Raw genomic sequence first — 20516 nt, forward strand, 5'->3', positions numbered from 1 at the left:
AATTTTTCTGGCATGGATAAATGAGACAGGGGATACTGGTCACACTATTGGGAAGGCATAATCTTTTAGAGATCATAACCTTTTGAAAAAACAGAAATCCCTATTGGAAATGTGACCATATTAGAGAATAATTGGCATTCACACTATTTGAATAATCATAACCCTTTTGTAAAGTATGATCTTCCAGAGAAGAGTTAAATACTTGCTTGAGTGAATCTTCTCCTTAGTGATAAATATCCACTAGTATTCATGCAAAGCAACTTAGGTTTCTCAGTTGTTAGACTGATATACTAGTTATCTCTCTGAACTATTAGGAACAAAGATTATGCCAATGCACAAAATATATAACAGATCTTCAGAAGTGTTATTTCAGTTGCCTAAAAACATCTACTCTCCCTTAAAACATCTTGGTTTAAATCAGGGGTCCTCAAACTAAGGCCCGAGGGCTGGATACAGCCCTCCAAGGTCATTTACCTGGCCCTCGCTCAGGGTCAACCTAAATTTGAAATGACTTGAAAGCCACAACAACAGCAACAAAAATCCTATCTCATCAGCCAAAAGCACTTCCCACTGTATTGTTTTTAAGTGTTTATTGCACTACAAATAAGATATGTTCACTGTGCATAGGAATTCATTCATGTTTTGTCTTTTTCAAATTAAAATCCAGCCCTCCAACAGTTTGTGGGACTGTGACCTGGCCCTCTGTTTAAAAAGTTTGAGGACCCCTGGTTTAAATCATGCTCTCAATAGACAAAAATATGTAGTCTTATTATTTATTTATTATTTATTTATGACATTTATATGCCGCCCTTCTCACACTGAAGGGGACTCAGAGAGGCTTACAAGGTATATATAACATACAATATATTATATTATTAGCATAGTACAATATCAGCATTAAACATTGCTGTATTGCACCATACCACTACATCGTAATATTATTAGAATATTACATGTAATATAAATATATAATTATAATATACTATTATTAGTATTAGTATTATTATTAATAGTCGTAGTTAATAGTCTTGGTTAAAAGAATAACATATTTGGTTTACTCACAACCTTCATGTACTCAGCATACAGGTACATTGCTTATCAATCCAATTACAGATAGGTTTGAAGTTGTTTCTCTGTGCAAATAACACAGGGCATCTTTCTTATAATTAACAGTCCAAAGTCTGCGATCTGAACAGTCCCAGATCTGGTCACATAGTCTGTAGTCCCTCCCACAACATAGAGTTAAGGAAAGCTGCATACCAATGCACACATATACAATATAGTAAGCAATCTGAATAATATACATAACAAATAACTAGCATAGGCTTGTAGAAGGTTACTATTTCCAACACTCACTGATACAGTGATTGTACTATGATCCTAAATGATCCCAAAAACAGATCAGACAGCCCCCCCCCCCCCCCAACAAAAAATCTTATATTGGCCCAGTTAGATGGGGGAGGGGGGGGGACTAATAAATAAGTATAGTTATTCCGATTTAGCAATTTAGGAGAGTTTTGAAAATATGATATATTGTCCAGGAGCTTGTAGGTAATAAAATCTACCATTATTAATATAGAAACAACCTTGCCTGGCTATTTCACATCCTATGATACATATCCATGTAGTGAGCCTGAGAGAAGACTTGGTGTATTTTTTGTGGCTTCTATTTTATGAATACTGGTGCAAAGGCAAGGTCTATACAAATTCGACTAGGCTCCGGCTCACACAGGAAAGCCACGAAAAAATGTGTGATAAGTTTCCAGCCATCTCAAGCCGTGAATCTTACTACCCTCTGTGCATTTGCCAACTCTATCAATTAGTCAGAATGGAGCAGTAACCTCAGGTAGCCAATTTTGGATGTTACAAAAGGGCAGCAAACTGTTCGCTATTTTAATGTACGGTTATTGAATTTTTGCTACCAAAATAGACATAGAGGTCCTTGTCTGATTTTCCACTGCATGTGCCAAAATAAATTGGCTGGCTTTGGGTACTATATACGTTGACTTCAGTCAGTGGGGGGTACCATTTACTGCTCTGCCCTGGAGGCAAAATGTCTTAGGTGAGCCCTGCTTCTGTCACAACAGAGACACTTCTGCGTTCTCTCAGTCTTTCCCAGGGGATAGTTTTAAATTAGTTCACAATATTAGCCAGACTCTTACTGCTGGCCCAGCTCTGCTTGCACATTCCATCATGCCACAAAGCAGGAAATGTATAGCTCCCAAAGAATAAATAAATAATGACAACCATATACAGGTTGAGCATTCCGTATCCAGAGTTCTGAAATACTCCAAAATTGTCCACATGGGTGGCTGAGATAGTGAGATCTCTGGTTTCTGACAATTCAATGTGTTTCACAAACAAAACTCTCAGAAATATTATGTATAAAAATAGCTTTAGACTATTTGTGTAAGTTGTATATGAAATATGAATTAACTAGCTGTCCCCTGCCACGCATTGCTGTGGCCCAGTCTGTATATATGTGTTTTATGTGTGTATATATGTGTGTGTATATTTGTGTATATATGTGTGTGTATGTGCTGGAGGAAAGTTCTGAGAGTGCCTTGGACTGCAAGAAGATCCAACCGGTCCATACTTCAGAAAACAAAGCCAGACTGTTCATTGGAGGGAAGGATATTAGAGCCAAAGTTGAATACTTTGGCCACATAATGAGGAGACAGGAAAGCTTGGAGAAGACAATGTTGCTGGGGAAAATGGAAGGAAAAATCAGCATTTTCTGTTGTCATTTGGGAGTTGTAGTTGCTAGGATTTATAGTTAACCTAAAATCAAAGAGAATTCTGAACTCCACCAACAATGGAATTGAACCAAACTTGGGACATAGAACTCCCATGACAACAGAAAATACTGGATTTGGTGAGTACTGACCGCAAGTTTTGGAGTTGTAGTTCACCTACATCCAGAGAGCACTGTGGACTCAAACTATGATGGATATGGACCAAACTTGGCACGAATACTCAATATGTCCAAATGTGAAGTTTGAAAAAATAAGACCTTTACATTTGGGAATTGTAGTTGCTCAGATTTATATAGTTCACTTACAATCAAAGAGCATTCTGAAAGTCACCAATGATTGTATGGGGACAAACTTCCCACACAGAACTCCCATGACCAACAGAAAATACTGTGTTTTCTGATGGTTTTTGGTGACCCTTCTGACACCCACTTGTGACCCCCCCAGGTTAAGAAACGCTGTTATAAAACAATATAAGTTTACACAACAAATTTTACATAAAACATGACATAAACCCTTATTGATTTAAAATTCCATGAAATGCTGCAGTGACTGCAGGAATAAAATAAGCTGTATTCAAGTATCAGTCTCATAAGTGTCAAAGTGAAGCAAATCACTAGGTGCTCAAATTTAACAATTAAAATTCTAATCATGGTCAAAGGACTGGTTAAAGAACCATATTTTTAGATTTGACCGGAAAACCTTAGAGAGTACGGGCTAACCTAATCTCTCTAGGAGGGCATTCCAGAGCCAGGATGCCACCACCAAGAAGGCCCTCTCTCTCATCCCCACCAACTGGCCTTGAGACGGCAGTGGGACTGAGAGAAGGGCCTCCCTTGCAGACCTGTGCCGGTTCATAGAAGGAGATGCGGTCTCAGAGATACGTTGGACCTGAAGCGTATAGGGCAGTGGTTCTCAACTGTGGGTCCCCAGGTGTTTTGGCCTACAACTCCCAGAAATCCCAGCCAGTTTACCAGCTGTTAGGATTTCTGGGAGTTGAAGGCCAAAACATCTGGGGACCCACAGGTTGAGAAACACTGATATAGAGCTTTATAGGTAATAACCTGCACTTTGAATTGGGCCCGGAAACTTGTCAGCAGCCAGTGGAGCTGCTTTAATAGGGGCATGGTATGCTCCCTATAATTAGCCTGTTAGTAATCTGGCTGCTGATCTTTGCACTAACTGCAGTTTCCGAGCAGTCTTCAAAAGCAGCCCCACATAAAGCGCATTGCAGTAGTCCATTCTTGATGTAACTAAGGTGTGGACCACCATGGCCATAAACCCCATACACACAAAAGCCCTTCTTTTTACACTGAATTCAGCCCTCAACCCAAAAGTGTTATCACATTCTTGCACTAGGGGAAGGGGAACCAAAGTTCTTTTCCAAATGATATTAGGGAGAGAATGAATGAGGGAAAATGTGATAACTTCATATATTATCCAGCTTACTATACTCTCCCCAGTCTCGAATGTGCAACCCCTCTCGTTTCCGTATTTCTGGTAGTAATTGTAGTAGTCATATCAATAGTCACAGCTGCAGCAGTAGATTTGTGAAACCTCAGCACAATGAAAGAAGAAGAACCGGGCCATGAAAGCAAGTTATAAGTAGAGAGCAGAACATAATTCAAAGACTCTGGCTAGTTCTGCATCTGCATAACCTTTCCCATTTCTTGTTTACAGTGTATGTGAGGTCAGGGTGATATAGGCTTTGATGTGTTGTTGAAATATAAATACATGCTGTAATTAAATGTTCACAATATACAATATATTAAATATTTTAGAGGCTCTTATTCAAGGAGATTTATTTGACTCTCAAAGTTCAAGCGAATATACCATACCAGTCCACCCCTAATATACTGGTTCTTTCCAATCTTCACACTGTCCTGCTCCAAACCCCAATTGCCTGCTATCTCAGTAATTATTAGCTACAAAGCGATTCCCCACCTCAACGGCAAACAAACCAGCACAACGAGATTTATTTGGATAATTGAGATAAGCTCAAAAGAAAATGAGGACAATCTATCTAAAGTTGTAAAAGACAATACTATTAAAAGAAGAGTACAGAATGTCTCTGTTTAATTTACACAGTGTGAGAAAAGGACATTAATGGACACTTGCAACTACCATTAAATCCTTGTGTTTCAAAAGTTTTATAAATCTGATTAGCACCTGCAACTTAACCTTTATTTCAGAAAAGAGCTGAGATCATATTTGTTTGTTTGTTTGTTTGTTTGTTTGTGGTATTTATATACCACCCTTCTCAACTCCAAAGGGGACTCACAGAGGTTCACAGTAAAGGCAACAAATACCATTGGTAAAAAAAAAGAAGTATAAAACATCAAAATTGACCCTCCCCTGATAAAACATTAAACATTATTAAACATATCACATAAAAATAACATCACATATCACACAAACACATAGCCGTTGTCCATAAACAGTCCTGTGTCACTGAACTTTCAACTTTAAATATTCCTATGATGGGCCGAACGCTTGGTTCCACAGCCAGGTTTTTAGGTCAGGAGGGAGGGGGCCCACCTGATCTCATTGGGAAGGGAGTTGCAAAGCCACGGGGCCACCACCGAGAAGGCCCTGTCCCTCATCCCCACCAGCAGCACCTTTGAGGCCGGTGGGGCAGAGAACAGGACCTCCCCAGAAGATCTTAATCTACGAACTGGTTCATAAAAGGAGATATTTTTGGACAGGTATTGGAAAGCCATGGAGATATTTTTGGACAGGTATTGGAGTCATGGAATTAGTGGGATTTGCATTAAAAAAGAATCACAATTCAACTGTTGACTCAATGAGTCTACTTTAGTTAGGACTAAACCATAAAATTCCAGTCTTACTCTGGGATCTTATATCCACCTCCTTATATAACTCAGTGTGACTCATGTTTATATTTCTGATTGCATGATAAAGATAAAGGTAAAGGTTTTCCCCTGACATTAAATCCAGTCGTGTCCAACACGGGGGGTTGGTGCTCATCTCCATTTCTAAGCTGAAGAACCGGCGTTGTCCATAGTCACCTCTAAGGTCGTTTGGCCGGCATGACTGCAGGGAGCACTATTACCTTCCCACTGGAGCGGTACCTACTGATCTACTCACATTTCATGTTTTCGAACTGCTAGGTTGACAGAAGCTGGGGCTGACAGCAGAAGTTCACGCCGCTCTCCGTATTTGAACTTGCAACCTTTTGGTCAACTAGTTTAGCAGCTCAGCACTTTAACCCACTGTGCCACCGGATTGCATGATATGGGCCCCTTAATATGTTCCACTTGCAAAACGAGAGACAGACTAGGATGAAGACCTGTGGCCCTCTACAAGTTGTCTGCCCACAATTGTTGATAACTACTCATCAGGACAGTTGTCTAACCACACAATCCCCAGCCCTACACAAAACCGTTTGTCTTCAACCTTGGGTTTTCTAAATGTTAAATAAAATATCATTTCAAAGAAAAGATTGTTTTCTATGAAGTAGGGCAGCACTTCTCAATTTTTGGGCCTTATAGACTGTAACGCTCAAAGATCCCAAACAGGACAGCCAATGCTCAGGAACTTGGGGCCAATCAGAGACATGGCCATCCAACTAGTGACAAGCAAATGGGAAATGGACTAATACAATGGATGTATTGGACTTGAACTTTTAGAAGTTCCATCTAGCAAGGTGAATGGTCACAAAATCCAAAAAAATCTTAGAGTTTGAGGATCAGTGATACAAGAGTCTGGAGTCAAAATCCAAAACACTTGGAAGACCTTATCAATGGCAGGCATCCTCAGAGGTTGTGAGGTCTATTGGAAAGTAGGCAGGTGGGGTTTATGAGAGGCCTAATGGTGGCCCAATATATAAACCTCACTTGCCTAGTTTCCAACAGACCTTACAATTTCTGAGGGTGCCTGCCATAGAATGCTTCTGGAACATGGCTATACAGCCTGGAAAACTCAGAACAACCTCATTACCTCTGAGGATGCTTGCCATAGATGCAGGCGAAACGTCAGGAGAAAATGAACATGGCCACATAGCCCGAAAAAACCTACAACAACCCAGTGATTCCAGCCATGAAAGCCTTCAACAATACAACCCAGTGATTCTGGCCATAAAAGCCTTCGACAACATATCCAATCTACGTCAAAGATAAAAACCTATAAAGAATAGCTGCCCTTCAGCTCTTATCTGACAGAGCCTTCCCAACATGGTAATCTGTATTGTATTTCTATTAAAGTATAGAATTTCTTTATTTGAATATATACATATAAATTAGCATATGCAAACTTTATACATAACTAGGTCCTCTTCTCTTCCCTTGTCTTGTGACACATTTCCCTTGTTTTAGTAATGTGTAACATGGCTACCTTAACCAGTATTAGTGTTGGTGCAAAAGAGGACAGATAAAACAAACAAACAAACAAACAAACAAAGAATGAGGCATGGCTCCAAGTGATGCTGAGAAACAGGAAGTTTACTTAGCACTGAAGATGCCCAATGAGTGTTTTTCAAATTGGCTTGCCTGCCCACAAAACAAACAGTCTTATGCAATCCTGTGCTGTTGTTATACTGCTCGATGTGAAAGCTTATGCTGTATCAGAAAAGGCTTTTTGATACTGCTTTCCACTATTTCCTTCCACCAGATGATCTGCAGCCACATTCAGTATGCGCAAGAAGCTGGACATGGACTGAAATCTGGTTTTTCACTTAAACGTTCATGAAACTCTGAAGTCATTCAAAACCTCAAGACGCTGTGTTCTGGCCGCCCTGCTTAGCAACTTCCTGTGCTGTCAAATAGTTTTATGAAGATCTTCTAGCCACAAGCAGGAAGCATTTTTAGGCAAGACAATGCGGTCTCAGCAAGAAAAAGTGCAGTTGGTTGCAATATTTTGCTTCTGCCATTGACTTAATAATAATAATAATAATAATAATAATAATAATAATAATAATAATAAATAAACTTTATTTGTATTCCGCCCTCATATAAAAGTAACCTTCAAGCCTAACATTAAATTAAGACCTAACATCAGTAAATTAAACCTGACATCAATAAATTAAACTACACATAATCAGACAAAATTCTATGATAACATAAATCTAAACAAAACACCCACATTAGTGTACAACAGCCAGCAAGGGTTCACAAAACAATATGGGCTGGTTATGTGGTCAAATGAGGTGTGGACAAGAAAAACCCGAATACATAAAGTTCTCAACCAGAGGCCCAGCAGTGATCTCTCAACCATCTATTCCTCCTCCTCTCCATATTTAAGGGAGCAGAAATAGTTTTTCAGTTGTTTTTTAAAGGAGAAGAGGGGGGCAGCTTTATTTCCTAAAGAAGGAAGTTCCAGAGGTGGGGGGCAACCATGGAGAAGGCCCTCTCTCTCATTCCCACCAGCCATGCTTGAGATGAGGGTGGGACTGAGAGTAGGGCCTCCTCCAATGACCGCAGTGCCCAAGCTGGTTTGTAAGAGGAGATGCAATCAGTCAAATAGCTTAAGACAAAAGCCTACTGGCTTTAGCATTTGGTCCAAGTGGATATAAGACTAAAGCTGAATCTACACTGACCTGTATCTCAGGATATGATCCCAGATTACACTATGTAACAAAATTTGAAAAAAAATATTTTCCTAGTTTGAAAGTGTTCTTTCCTGTTTATTTGTGCAGTACTTACTTTTAAAATAATGGTATAATCCAGAAACTTCATTTTCTTGTGGCTGCCACAAACTATGCTGAATTAATTGAGAATCTATGAGATATTCACTGAAAAATTAGAACAAAATGCGCTGCAGGATATCCCGCGAAAACAAAGTTTTTGTACTTTAATAAACATTTTTCATATTTTGATGATAAAACCAATTAGGAAATGGCATTTATAATCCAGGAACAAAAATCGTGTTACATGTGTTATCTACTTATCCCAGATTATCGGGCAGTGCAGATGCGTATGATAATAATAATAATAATAATAATAATAATAACATCACTTTATTTGTACCCTGCTACCATCTCCCCAAGGGACTCGGTGCGGCTTACATGAGGCCGAGCCCGAATACAACAATACAAGCAATAACAACAGTACAAGCAAATTAAAATAAAACATAGACAATAAAATATACAACATTATCAATAAGACAACACACAATTAAAACAGTGGGAAGGCCAAATGTAAAATTAAAATTGGAAGTAATGCTGGGACATGGACAAGAAGGTGATAGTGGCATTTGTGGAAGGGCATACAAGCCGACCTAAAAAATGTAAAGTGCTTTGGAGGACAAAGTGCTATGGAATCAATTATTCCAGGAAGGGACACTGGAACAACCACGTCTTCAAGCTCCTCCTAAAGACTGCCAAAGTTGGGGCCTGTCTGATGTCTTTAGGGAGTGAGTTCCAGAGTCGGGGGGCCACCACCAAAAAGGCCCTCTCTCTCGTCCCCACCAATCACGCCTGCGATGCTGGTGGGATCGAGAGCAGGGCCTCTCCAGATGATCGAAGGGATCGTGTGGTTCGTATACAGAGATGCGGTCACGCAGGTAGGCGGGTCCCAAACCATTCAGGGCTTTGTAGGTAAGAACCTGCACCTTGAATTGGGTCCGGTAAATGAATGGCAGCCAGTGGAGCGCCTTGATCAGGAGAGTTGACCGCTCCCTGTAAGGGGCCCCAGTTAACAACCTGGCTGCCGCCCGTTGGATCATCTGAAATTTCCGGGCCGTTTTCAAGGGCAGCCCCACATAGAGTGCATTGCAGTAATCCAGTCTAGAGGTGACTAAGGCATGGACCACTTTGGCCAGATCCGCCTTCCCAAGGTACGGTCGCAGCTGGCACACGAGTTTTAATTGTGCAAAGGCCCTCCTGGCCACCACCGACGCCTGAGCGAATCCAGGAGGACCCCCAAACTGTGGACCTGTGACTTCAGGGGGAGTGCAACCCCGTCCAGCACAGGTTGCCAACCTATACCCCGGTCTGGTTTACAATCGACCAGGAGGACCTCTGTCTTGTCGGGATTAATCTTCAGCTTGTTTGTCCTCATCTAGACAGCCACAGTGGTCAGGCACTCGTCTAGCACTCGAGGGGCTTCCTTGGAGTTAGGTGGAAAAGAGTAGTAGAGTTGTGTGTCATCTGCATAGAAATGGCACCCAACTCCAAAACTCCGGATGATCCAGTTTAAAGTAGATAATCTGGGATAGGACATAGGGCAGTGTATATCCAGGCAAAGCATCATTCATAAAGGAATGAGACTGGATTACTATCTGTAAGCAGGGCAATGTTTTCACATTACATGGGAGTCACTTCCAAGAGCATCAATTCATAGGAGTGGCACATAAAGGTTACAATCCCGCCCTCTGTCAAATGTGCTTACCTCAACCAAACATCACAATCACTTAATATTTAGTGCTCAGATGAAATCATGTGCAAAATACAGCCCAAGGATACTGCCAGGGAATTTGCAATGGTGACATCACACCAACCTTAAGCATGCCTAGCAAGTAGAAAAGCCTGCTCGATAAACACGCATTGGATCGCTTTACATGAAAATGAGCAGCCAAGTGGGAAATCTATAAGTCTATAAGTCTGCCATAAACTTGCTAGCTCACCTTGACAAGCCTCTTTTGATCAGCCCTGGAACTGCCATATATATCACTTTGAATAGGCAGCTCAAGTGATGAACACTAACAGGGTTGGAGCCAAAACTAGGCCACCTGCGAAAAAGGAGGAGCTCCAATTATTATTTTTTGTTCCTTTTGATCAGCAATTGGGGGAAACCCATTTGGAATATGCTTCCATACCATGAGATATTCTTTCTTTGGAAACTGAAAATATACCTCCAACTATGATTACTAGTCTACTTATGAGTTACTTCTGCTAAAGATGCATCAGTGGACACAAACATGGAACTGGAAACAAAAACAAAAACAAGATATGGTAGCCATGACTAGTACAAATTCGGTCACGTCATCCTTTACACCACTGTAATGTTTCATAGCACTTAGCCTCATTGCTCTTCACTTCATTTATGTGACAGACACACATGCATTAGAGAGCCACATGCTGCTAATGCATGCACAATATCTGGGCACACATCAGCAGGCCAAAATACACTGCTGTTTAGTGCAGTAAATCTTAGACAGTGCTGGGTACAGCATCCTAGTTAGACAAGAAGATACTGTAGAAAGCTGCCTGTGAGTTTTTCCCTTTTTCTCCTTAAAAGAAAGAACTACAAATACAATCGACTCACAAAAGGGGCCATAAAATCCCAATGGAATGAGCAGCATCCTTCCTCGGGATGACAGACCTGCATTATTCATGGGAGCAGATGGCACTGTTATCTAATTTTAAATTCTGGACTTAATGGCCTTTCCATGGGGGGCATTTAGATCAAGGGTGGACAGCAAATGGTCAATGGGCTACTTTCCCCTCCACATGTGAGTTTATGGCCCCCAACACCCTTCTATTTTCAATAAAGGCAGGGCAGGTTGCATGCTTGGAAGACCCCCGTAAACACAACACGTCATGTCCACACACATACACATATAAGCGTTTTTTTTTGGCAACCCAAAAACAGATTTCTAGCTAGCTGCAGTTTTTTTATTATTAAGGTCTGTGTAGACCTTGGTAGATTGGGTTGAACAGTAAATTGCCCTCTAAATCCACTAACTAATAATAATAATAATAAGAAGAAGAAGAAGAAGAAGAAGAAGAACAAGAAGAACAAGAAGAACAAAAAGAACAAGCCATTTGAACCAATGCCATCATAGCCAGAACTGAAAAGTCGACAACAGATCCCAAATGTAGACTCTGCAAGGAAGCAGATGAAACAATACATCACATTTTCAGCTGCTGCAAGAAGATCGCGCAGACAGACTACAAGCAGAGGCATAACGCTGTTGCTCAGATGATTCACTGGAACTTGTGCCACAAATACCATCTGCCTGCAACAAAGAACTGGTGGGATCACAAGTGGGAAAAAGTTACAGAGAATGAACATGGCAAGCTCCTCTGGGACTTCCGGGTTCAGACAGACAGAGTTTTGGAGCATAATACTCTGACCTCACAATCATGTTAAAAAACAAAGTATGGATCGTTGATGTTGCAATCCTAGGTGACAGCAGGATTGAAGAGAAACAACTGAAAAAGCTGACGCGATATGAGGATTTAAAGATCGAACTGCAAAGACTCTGGCACAAGCCAGTCAAGGTGGTCCCAGTGGTGATCGGCACACTGGGTGCAGTGCCTAAAGACCTTGGCCTGCACTTAAACACAATTGGCGCTGATAAAATTACCATCTGCCAGCTGCAGAAGGCCACCTTACTGGGATCTGCAGGCATTATTCGCCGATACATCACACAGTCCTAGACACTTGGGAAGTGTCCGGCGTGTGATCCAATTCAACAGCCAGCAGGGTGTCTGATGTGGACTCATCTTGTTGTGTTTCAAATAATAATAATAATACTTTATTTATATACTGCTCTATCTCCCCGGGGGGACTCAGGGTGGTTTCCAAGCAACAACATCAAAACACACAGAGTCACAACATGAACAAAAAATAACAGTAACTGTAACAGTAACAGCAACATAAGCATGGAATTACCCAACAACACATAAGTATTAAAAGAAAAAAAATTATGTCTAACTTGCCCATAATTAACAGAAATATGTATTACTTTGTTGTTGCTGATGCTGTTGTTTCCCGTCAAAACATTTCCAACTAATGGCAACCTTAAGGCAAATTTATCATAGGGTTTCTTGGTCCAGTTTGCACAGAGGGGGTTTGCCAATGCTTTATTCTAAGGCTGACTTGCCCAAAGTGATCCCCGGGGTTTCCATGGGACCAAAGCATGATCTCTAGAGAGTTATACCACTCCATCACAATGGTTCTCTCTTACTTCACTTGATTCCAAAATGAGCTAAGGAGTCCTTGGATCTTCGGAAGCTCGCTATTCAGCCAGTTGAATGGGACTCTAGACTTTTGTCCCAATATCCATTGCTTCCGAAATCAATGAATCATTCCCACGTGCTGTTCTCAGAGGGGAGTTTTCTATCAGCTTCACTATATGATTTGCCATTGGTAAAAACCAAACAAAGTCTTCTTTCATTTTCAGCAATGAAAAAACTGCGTTTTAAGGCATTCTGGATCTTATCGCTGGGACTTCATCACTTCCAATGCATGACATTGAGCCTGATCTTTAAAACAAAACATAGGATCCAAGCCATTACTAGACCCACCCCCTTTTGCTTATAGAATAGAGACAGATGGATGCTCTCAACCAAAAGAGGGGAGGGAGGGAGAGACCATATGGAACAAAGGCCTGCAAGCAAATGAGCCTTGATCTTGGAGAAACGATGGCACACAAATGAAGTTAATTAATTAATTAATAAGCTGTTCGACCCGAATGCACACAAACACTAGGATGAAGGGCTGTCTGCTTTGTTGTGCTCAGTGCATCAAAGTTAATAAGGGGCTAAAAGTCTAGGTGTTATGCAAAACGTATCAGGAGCCCAGGTGCTGCCCAAAGTGGTTCCTACTCTCATTAAGAGGGGAATGTTGTATAAACCTAATTAAAAATCTAATTGAGTGTCGTAGGATTTCCTCCTGGGTAATTGGGTAAAACAAAACTAGAGACAACGTTGCGAAACAACCAAAACATGGAGGAAGTGGCAGGTACAACCACAGCAAATGAGATGCAAAAATATGGCAACTTGCAACTTTGTTTTCACTGCAGAAGCAGTTTCATTGTAAACGGTGAAACCAAAACAATTCTTTTCTACATATACTAAATGTTTAAGGAGGAAGAGAAATCAGCCCTATAGCTCTGCTTAACTATATTCACACAATGATACACCAAATTCTAAATTTATTTAACAGTCAGAGCCAGAATGGTGTAAAGGTTTAAGAGTTGGACTACAACTCTGGAGAGCAGGGTTCAAATCCCTAGTTATTCACAAAAACTCACTGGGTGACCTGTGCAAAACACACATTCTCAGCCCCACAAAACTCTATGATATGGTTGCCTTAAGGTCACCACAAATCAGACATGACATGAAGGCACACAACAGCAACAAATACTCTTAACATAAAATGGAAAAGGAAAAGATCTGAATGTGTTGTCGAAGGCTTCCATGGACGGAATCACTGGGTTGCTGTGAATTTTTCGGGCCGTCTGGCCATGTTCCAGAAGCATTCTCTCCTGACATTTCACCCACATCTGTGGCAGGCATCCTCAGAGGTTGTGAGGTCTGTTGGAAATTAGACAAGTGGGGTTTATATATCTGTGGAATGTCCAGGGTGGGAGAAAGAACTCTTGTCTGTTGGAGGCAAGTGTGAATAATGCAATTGACCACCTTGATTAGCACTGAAACCATCAGGGTCAGCTAACACCTTCCAACCAAGGATTCCCCCAGGCAGGAATCAGCTAGTCTTTGAAGCTGCAAGGCCATTCAACAATAATCAAGGTGGCCAATTACAACATTCACACTTGCCTCAAACATCTGCTCCAGGAGAAAGGGCTCATCACTTGCCTAAGATAATGTGAAGAATCACAGATTGGTAGAACCAGAGCTTTGGTGCTCCTATACCATCGAACTCTCCAAACTTTGCAGAGCTAGCCCTGGTTGATCCTCTGCTGAGCCACATTTTTCAGTAGCTTTTAAAATGTATTGTCGAAGACTTTCATGGCCCGAATCACTAGGTTGTTGTGACTTTTCCAGGCTCTATGGCCATGTTCCAGCAGCATTCTCTCCTGACGTTTCGCCAGCATCTATGGCAGGCATTTTTCTCCCACCCTAGACATTCCACAGATATATAAACCTCACTTGCCTAGTTTCCAACAGACCTCACAACCTCTGAGGATGCCTGCCATAGATGTGGGCAAAACATCAGGAGAGATTGCTTCTGGAACATGGCCATACAGCCTGGAAAACTCACAGCAACCCAAAAGCTCCGAAGCTTGCCCTGCAGACATTGGATTTTAACAGGAGACTTCTGAGTCCACAGCCACAATACTATTCAGATTTTTTTAAAAAAATATGTATCATCTTTCCCCCTTGGGATTTCAAGTACAGGAGTCATGATCCCACTTCCTTGTCTTCATTGTCCCTCTCACAACAATCCTGAGAGGTAGATTAGGCTAAATTCATGAACATCTATGACAAGCAAGGATTTTTCTCTCTATCTCTTTATCCTCACTACAATAAACTTCCCTGAGACCAATACACAAACACATTTTTTAAAAGTTGTGAAGTCAATAAAATAGCAAAGGCAGGGAGTGGAAGATGGGGGCATTCTACAGGATATCCAAAAATGTATACTCACGTAATAGATTATAATTCTAGGGAAAATTGCATTTCCCCTAGAATATATACCCTTAACAGGATTAAAAATTCCAACAGTATAGAAATGTCACTGAATTAGTGTCACAAGTTTGCAACTCTGTGCTTCGACTCTGCACAAGGACAACAATACCTTTCATAAAATTCTAACTAAAGATAGAATTCATGACTTTGATTAAATCCTGATTATGACATGTGTTCTTCAATATCATTGTATTGATTCAGCAGTCAAATAATCACCATAGCTCCTGTTAAGTGCCGAAAACTGAAGAATTTGAGCAGCTCTTATCTGGCATGACAAAATCCAAAATACCAGTTGAAATCAATTCAAAATATTTGCCCTACTCTTACTGCTGGCCCGACTTTGCTTGCACATTCAATCATGTCAAACAGCTGCAGCTTTATAGCTCCCAATGCAACAATTAAATAAATGGTGACAACCATATACTGATTATCTGGAAATTCAAAATCCAAAAAACACTCCAAAATCCATATCTGTCCAGATAGTGACTGAGATCGTGACCCCTTTGCTTTCAGAAGGTTAAGTATACACAAACATTGTTGTATGCACAACAGTATTACAAACACTGTGTACAATATAGAGTTACCTTCAAGCTAAGTGTATACGACATATAAGAAATATACCTTTTCACAACAAGGAGGGCATTTGGTAGCTGTAGGATTCATGCATTAACAGAGTGTTACTAAAAGGAGAAGTGTGATTATATAATATCACTTAAAGGGAGTACACTAACAAGGGATAAAAAAGCATCAGAGTGAGTGGGAAGTTTGTAGGTCTGTGTTTGTCTCACAGACTGCTGCAAATGTTCTTCTTCGGATCAGAAATTCCTAATTATGCTTTCCCTTTTATCTGTGACTTCCTCTTGTTGTATATGACTGTGTTGTGATTTTGTTGGTGTATGCCAATAAAAGGCTGTGTCTGTGAGATCTGTTTTGTTTTTTGCTCGATGGCATTGTTTGTTAGTGTGATTCATTTTTGTGTTTTGTCCTGTTATTTTAAAAGATGTTTAGTTGTAGTCCTGTAGTTGCAAAAAAATGTGGAAGTGTAGTTTTTGGTGTTATATATCGCAAAAATGCTAGTTCGTTTGAATCAAAAGTAGAATCAGAGATTTGGAAGAGACCTCATGGGCCATCCAGTCCAACCCCCTGCCAAGAAGCAGGAATATTGCATTCAAATCAACCCTGACAGATGGCCATCCAGCCTCTGTTTAAAAGCTTCCAAAGAAGGAGCCTCCACCACACTCCGGGGCAGAGAGTTCCACTGCTGAACGGCTCTCACAGTCAGGAAGTTCTTCCTCATATTCAGATGGAATCTCCTTTCTTGTAGTTTGAAGCTATTGTTCTGTGTCCTAGTCTCCAAGGAAGCAGAAAACAAGCTTGCTCCCTCCTCCCTGTGGCTTCCTCTCACATATTTATGCATGGTTATCATATCTCCTCTCAGCCTTCTCTTCTTCAGACTAAACATGCCCAGCTCTTTAAGCCGCTTGTCACAGGGCTTGTTCTCCAGATCCTTGATCATTTTAGTCACCCTCTTATGGACACATTCCAGCTTGTCAATATCATATATATGTGTACATGTATATATGTGTGTGTATATACATCATATATCAAAGAATTTTGTGTGCAGATTTCATCCCATTTCCAAGACACCTCATTTGCAAATATACTTGGAGGGGGTATAAAATGACCTTCAAGCTATGTGAAACACGTGTATATGAAACACTAATAAATATCATGTTTAGACTTGGGTCCCATTTCCAAGATATCACAGAATGCATTTGCAAACATTTCAGAGAATTATTCTTTTGATTTAATCCTATTTTTCCTTTCAATATAGGGACTCAAGGCAGACAAGGGATATTCAAACTATATATGGGAGGTCTATATGATCACCTTCAGGCTATGTGTATGAAGTGGGTATAAAACACCAATGAGAGTCATGTTTGGACTTGTGTCCCATCTCCAAGACATCTCAGTATGTATTTGCAAACATTTCAGAGAATTATTATTTTGATTGACTTTACTTTTATCCTGCTTTTCTCTCAATATAGGGATTCAAGGCAGAAAAGGGATACTCAACCTGTATGTAAATGCTTTGAGAGGTCTATATGATCTCCTCCAGGCTATGTGTATGAAACACAAATGAAAGTCATGTTTAGACTTGGGTCTCATCTCCAAGACACTTCATAATGTGCATCTCATAATCAGGAGGGGGGGGGGTCCTAAATCAAAAACATTTCTGATAAGGAATAGTTAGCCTGCATATAGGGGGCCATAAAAATTAACTTTTATACCTAATGGGCTATAGAATTACCATCAGGCTGTGTGCATAAAGTGGATATGAAAAACCAATGAAAGGGATGTTTAGACTCCTACCTCCAAGACATTTCATTATGTACATGCAAATATTTCAAAACCTGAAAAATTCCTAAATCCAATACACTTCAGGTCCCAAGCATTTCTGATAAGGGATACCCAACCGGTGTGTGTGTGTGTGTATACGCATACATAAAACACACACTTTGGGAAGTCTATAAATTCACTTTCAGGCTGTGTGTATAGGAGGAAACACTAGTGGATATCAAGTTTAGTCCCATCTCCAAGAGATCTCAGTATGTATTTGCAAACATTTTAAATTATTATTATTATTATTATTATTATTATTATTTACTTTAATATTATCCTGCCTTTCTCTCAACATAGGGACTCAAGACAGATAAGGCATACTCAACCTGTATGTAAATACTTTGGGAGGCCTATATTATCACCATCAGGCTATGTGTACAAAGCATATATGAAACACCAATCAAAGTCATGTTTAGACTTGGATCCCATCTCCAAGATACTTCATAACATGCATGCAAATATCTCAAAATCAGGAAGAAGGTTCCTAAATCAAAAACTTTTCCGATAAGGAATAGTTAACCTGTATACAGGGGGCTATAGAATTACCTTCAGGCTGTATGCATAAAGTGCATACGAAAAATCAACGAAAGGGATGTTTAGACTCCTACCTCCAAGACGTCTCACTATGTACATGCAAATATTTCAGAACCTGAAAAGATCCTAAATCCAAAACACTTCTGGTCCCAAGTATTTCTGATAAGGGATACCCAACCCGTATATATACATACTTTGGGAAGTATATAAAATCACTTTCAGGGACTCAAGGCAACTATATACATACTGGGAGGTCTTTATGATCACCTTCAGGCTATTTATTTATTTACGACATTTATACGCTGCCCTTCTCACCCCGAAGGGAACTCATAGCGGCTATGTGTATGAAGTGTGGATAAAACACCAATGAAAGTCATGATCAGACTTGGGTCCCATTTCCACAGTCTCTCCTGCCCATGTATAAAGGGTATAGGAGGAAACACGAATGGATATCAGGTTCAGACTTGGGTGCTATTTCCAAGACATCTTATTACGTGTCCATAAACATTCCCTCAAAATGGGAAGAAAAAAATTCTAAATCTAACCACTTCTGGTCCCAAAACATTTATAACAAGAGATACTTGATCTGTATATACTGAGGGGAGGAGTGTAAAATCACCTTCGAGCTATGTGTATGGAGTGTATACAAAACACCAGTAAAAATCATGTTTAGACTCCCATCTCTAAGTCATCTCATCTATATCTATATATATATAAATGTAATGTTTGTTGGATTAACATAACTCAAAAATAACTGGACGAATTGCATCAAATTTGGCCACAAGACACCTACTAACCCAAGGAGTTGTCAAATGACAAAATAATAATTTCATAACATATAATAACAAATAATAACATCAAAAACAACAAGCAATAATAAAAACAACAAGCAATAAACAAAAATAAACAATACAGTTAATATAACAATACAGTTAATACTTAAGGCCATCCAGTCCAACTCCTTTCACCAGGGCAAGAAAATGTAATCAAAGCCCTCCTGACAAAGAGCCATCAAGTCATAGATAGAGATAGATACGATTCACACACAGAGATATAGCATCCTAGATTTGAAAGGGACCCCTAAAGAAGGACAATGATATGTCGCAAGTTCCAGATTAGGCAAACCAGACAATCACATCAACACTGACAAAGAAACAACAAGAAATACTTTTAACCCACAACCCACAAATGTGGCATTCTGTTAATATTTTTGACCAGTAGCTGGCCATGATGAAGTCAGCAATGCCATCAGCTAACAAAAAAAATAAATAACAAAGCCAGAGGACCTGATGGGATCCCTGCTGAAATCTTAGAAACCAACACTTTCCCATTACTTTATTAGAAACCAACACTTTCCGATTACTTTATTTTCCAGATCACGAGTCTGGGCCACAGCAACGCGTGACAGGGGACGGCTACTATATGAATCTATCTATCTATCTATCTATCTCGTAGATCCAAATCACTTCTGGTCCCAAAGAAACAACAAGAAATACTTTTAACCCACAAATGTGGCATTGTGTTGATATTTTTTGACCAGTAGCTGGCCATGATGAAGTCAGCAATGCCATCAGCTAACAAGAAAAATAACAAAGCCAGAGGACCTGATGGGATCCCTGCTGAAATCTTAGAAACCAACACTTTCCCATTACTTTATTAGAAACCAACACTTTCCCATTACTTTATTTTCCAGATCACGAGTCCGGGCCACAGCAACGCGTGACAGGGGATGGCTAGTATATGAATCTATCTATCTATCTATCTCTCTCCTAGATCCAAATCACTTCTGGTCCCAAGCCTTTTGGATAAGGGACCATCAACCTGGATATACTTTATTGACAACCTGTATGTGTCCATATCCTAATTCTCCATTCATTCATCCATCCATCCATCCCTTGATTTATTCCCCCAAAGTGGCACTGTCTCCCAGGTTTGACAGAAAGAGGAGAAAAGGGGGAAATCCCTCCTCCTCCTCCTCCTGGCCTTACCCCTCCATCGCTTCCTTCCATCTTCCATCCTCCGCCAACAATAGTCCTGCTGCTGCGCTCTCCTTTCCTGCTTTGCTCCTTCCCTTTGTTGCCTTCTTCTCTCTCCTTGGCTCAGGCGGGGGCCTCGCGAGGCTGGCGGCAGGAGCGGCGGGGAGTCGGCATGGCAACCACAGGGGCTCCGGCTCCCGCGCGCGCGCCGCCCCAACTCTCACTCCACGCCGGGCACCGCACACGCTGGCCGCCTCGGAGCGACGGAGGGGAAGGTCGCGCGCCGCTCCTGGGCATGCGCGCGAGAGGCGCCTCAAACCTCTCTTTCTCTCTCTCTCTCTCTGCGCATGTGCAATGAGAGGCAAGGCAGCCGCCGGGCAAAGGTTCCTCCTGCTCGTCTCGAGGCTGCTAATAAAGACGGGCTGCCTCGAGAGTGAAAGTGGAAGGAAAAAAAGAGGGAGAGGCAAACGGTGCATGTCTGGACACTTTATTTTATTTATCGTGTCAGGAGCA

The 20516-nt window shown here is 40.8% G+C and overlaps 1 protein-coding gene across 2 annotated transcripts in view; it reads right to left on the reverse strand.

The window, feature by feature from the left end:
* PSD3 (pleckstrin and Sec7 domain containing 3) overlaps positions 1-20287 on the reverse strand; it is a 249639-nt gene extending 229352 nt beyond the window's left edge. For both annotated transcript variants that reach the window (XM_067463981.1, XM_067463980.1), the window contains exon 1: positions 20016-20287. In XM_067463981.1, coding sequence (XP_067320082.1) covers positions 20016-20043 — 28 coding nt within the window. In that variant the 5' untranslated portion in view covers positions 20044-20287. The remainder of the gene's footprint in view (positions 1-20015) is intronic.
* Positions 20288-20516: the final 229 nt, after the last annotated feature.

Source organism: Anolis sagrei, chromosome 2, assembly GCF_037176765.1.
Source record: "Anolis sagrei isolate rAnoSag1 chromosome 2, rAnoSag1.mat, whole genome shotgun sequence".
Classification (NCBI taxonomy): domain Eukaryota; kingdom Metazoa; phylum Chordata; class Lepidosauria; order Squamata; family Dactyloidae; genus Anolis; species Anolis sagrei.